This window comes from Cebus imitator, unplaced genomic scaffold, assembly GCF_001604975.1.
Source record: "Cebus imitator isolate Cc_AM_T3 unplaced genomic scaffold, Cebus_imitator-1.0 Scaffold736, whole genome shotgun sequence".
In the NCBI taxonomy this organism is placed as follows: domain Eukaryota; kingdom Metazoa; phylum Chordata; class Mammalia; order Primates; family Cebidae; genus Cebus; species Cebus imitator.
This window is the reverse complement of record NW_016108051.1, coordinates 539,226-540,602: the sequence shown is the minus strand read 5'-3', so window position 1 is coordinate 540,602 and position 1,377 is coordinate 539,226. Positions and strand designations below refer to the sequence as shown.

At 41.3% G+C, this 1,377-nt stretch overlaps 1 protein-coding gene across 1 annotated transcript in view; it reads left to right on the top strand.

Moving 5' to 3' along the window:
* Positions 1-676, top strand: part of MRPL30 (mitochondrial ribosomal protein L30) — a 10,989-nt gene extending 10,313 nt beyond the window's left edge. The window contains exon 7 of the mRNA XM_017519327.2: positions 454-676. Within this exon, the coding sequence (XP_017374816.1) occupies positions 454-586 (133 nt within the window). The 3' untranslated portion in view covers positions 587-676. The remainder of the gene's footprint in view (positions 1-453) is intronic.
* The last annotated feature ends 701 nt before the right edge of the window (positions 677-1,377 follow it).

Genomic DNA, 1,377 nt, shown 5'->3' with positions numbered 1-1,377 from the left:
AGCCTCCCAACTAGCCGGGATTACAGGCCCCTGCCACCATGCCCAGCTAATTTTTTGTATTTTTAGTAGAGACGGGGTTTCACCATGTTGGTCAGGCTGGTCTCGAACTCCTGACCTCTGGTGATCCACCCACCTCAGCCTTCCAAAGTGCTGAGATTCCCGGCCAAAAACTTTTTAAAAAACTAAAATTTTGGTTTTTAATTGACAGGTAATAATCTTACATATTTATGGGGTGCATAGTGACGTTTCAATATATAATAAAGTACAGTGATCCAATCAGGGTAATTGGCATATCCATCATCTCAGACATTATCATTTCTTCGTGTTGGGAGCGTTCAGTTTCCTCCGTCTAGCTATTTGAAACTATGTGTTATTGTTAACTATAGTTATCTTGCAGGGCATAGAACACTAGAACTTATTCCTGCTATCTAAACACATTTTCTTGTGTCACAGAATCAAGCCCTTGAAGTTGCCACAAGGACTTCCAACAGAGGAGAACATGTCTAACACATGCCTCAAAAGCACTGGGGAATTAGTAGTGCAATGGCATCTGAAACCTGTGGAGCAGAAAGCAGATGAGGCCTAGTGCCTGACCAGCTTCCAATTGTAAAATCCAAATTGTTTTTATTTAAAGATAGTGAGAAAGTGTTTTCATTAAAATGTGTTTTAAAAACCATTTTCACTGACTAAACCTGCTACAATTCTTTTTTACTACAGACTTGGAGATTTTAGTGTAATTTGGTTTAATTCTCTGCCCTTTCCCTTTCACTTTTTCACTCCAAAACTGGTAAGAATGGCATTGTTTGAACATCTAGCTTCGGGTCTACTGCCACCTTAGCAAGCGTCATTAACTATTTTATAAAAATTGTGGTGGTGCTGTTGTTTTTGAGACAGGGTCTTGCTCTGTCACCCAAACTGGAATAGAGTGGCATGATTTCAGTTCACTGCAGCCTCGACCTCCCAGGCTCAAGTGATCCTCCCACCTCGGCCTCCAGAGTAGCTGGGACTACAGGCAGTGTGCCACCACACCCAGCTAATTTTTAAAAGTTTTTTTTATAGACAGGGACTCATTGTGTTGCCCGAGCTGGTCTCAAACTCCTGGGTTCAAGCCATCCTCCTGCCTCAGCCTCCCAAAGTGCTGGGATTACAGGCATGAGCCACTGTACTCAGCCAAAATTGTTTTTTTTAAGTGAATTCAACAATTTCTGTGAGTGACTCTTTACATAAACACTGTGCTATGTGTTGGAGAAATGCAAAGCTGACCAAAACATGGTCCCCACCTTTTGGAACTTATAGTCTGTTCTAGTGAACAGAGATTCAGCCAAAGTTGAGAAACACTGGATGCCAGCTAGATTATCTGTTTTTTTTTTTTTTTTT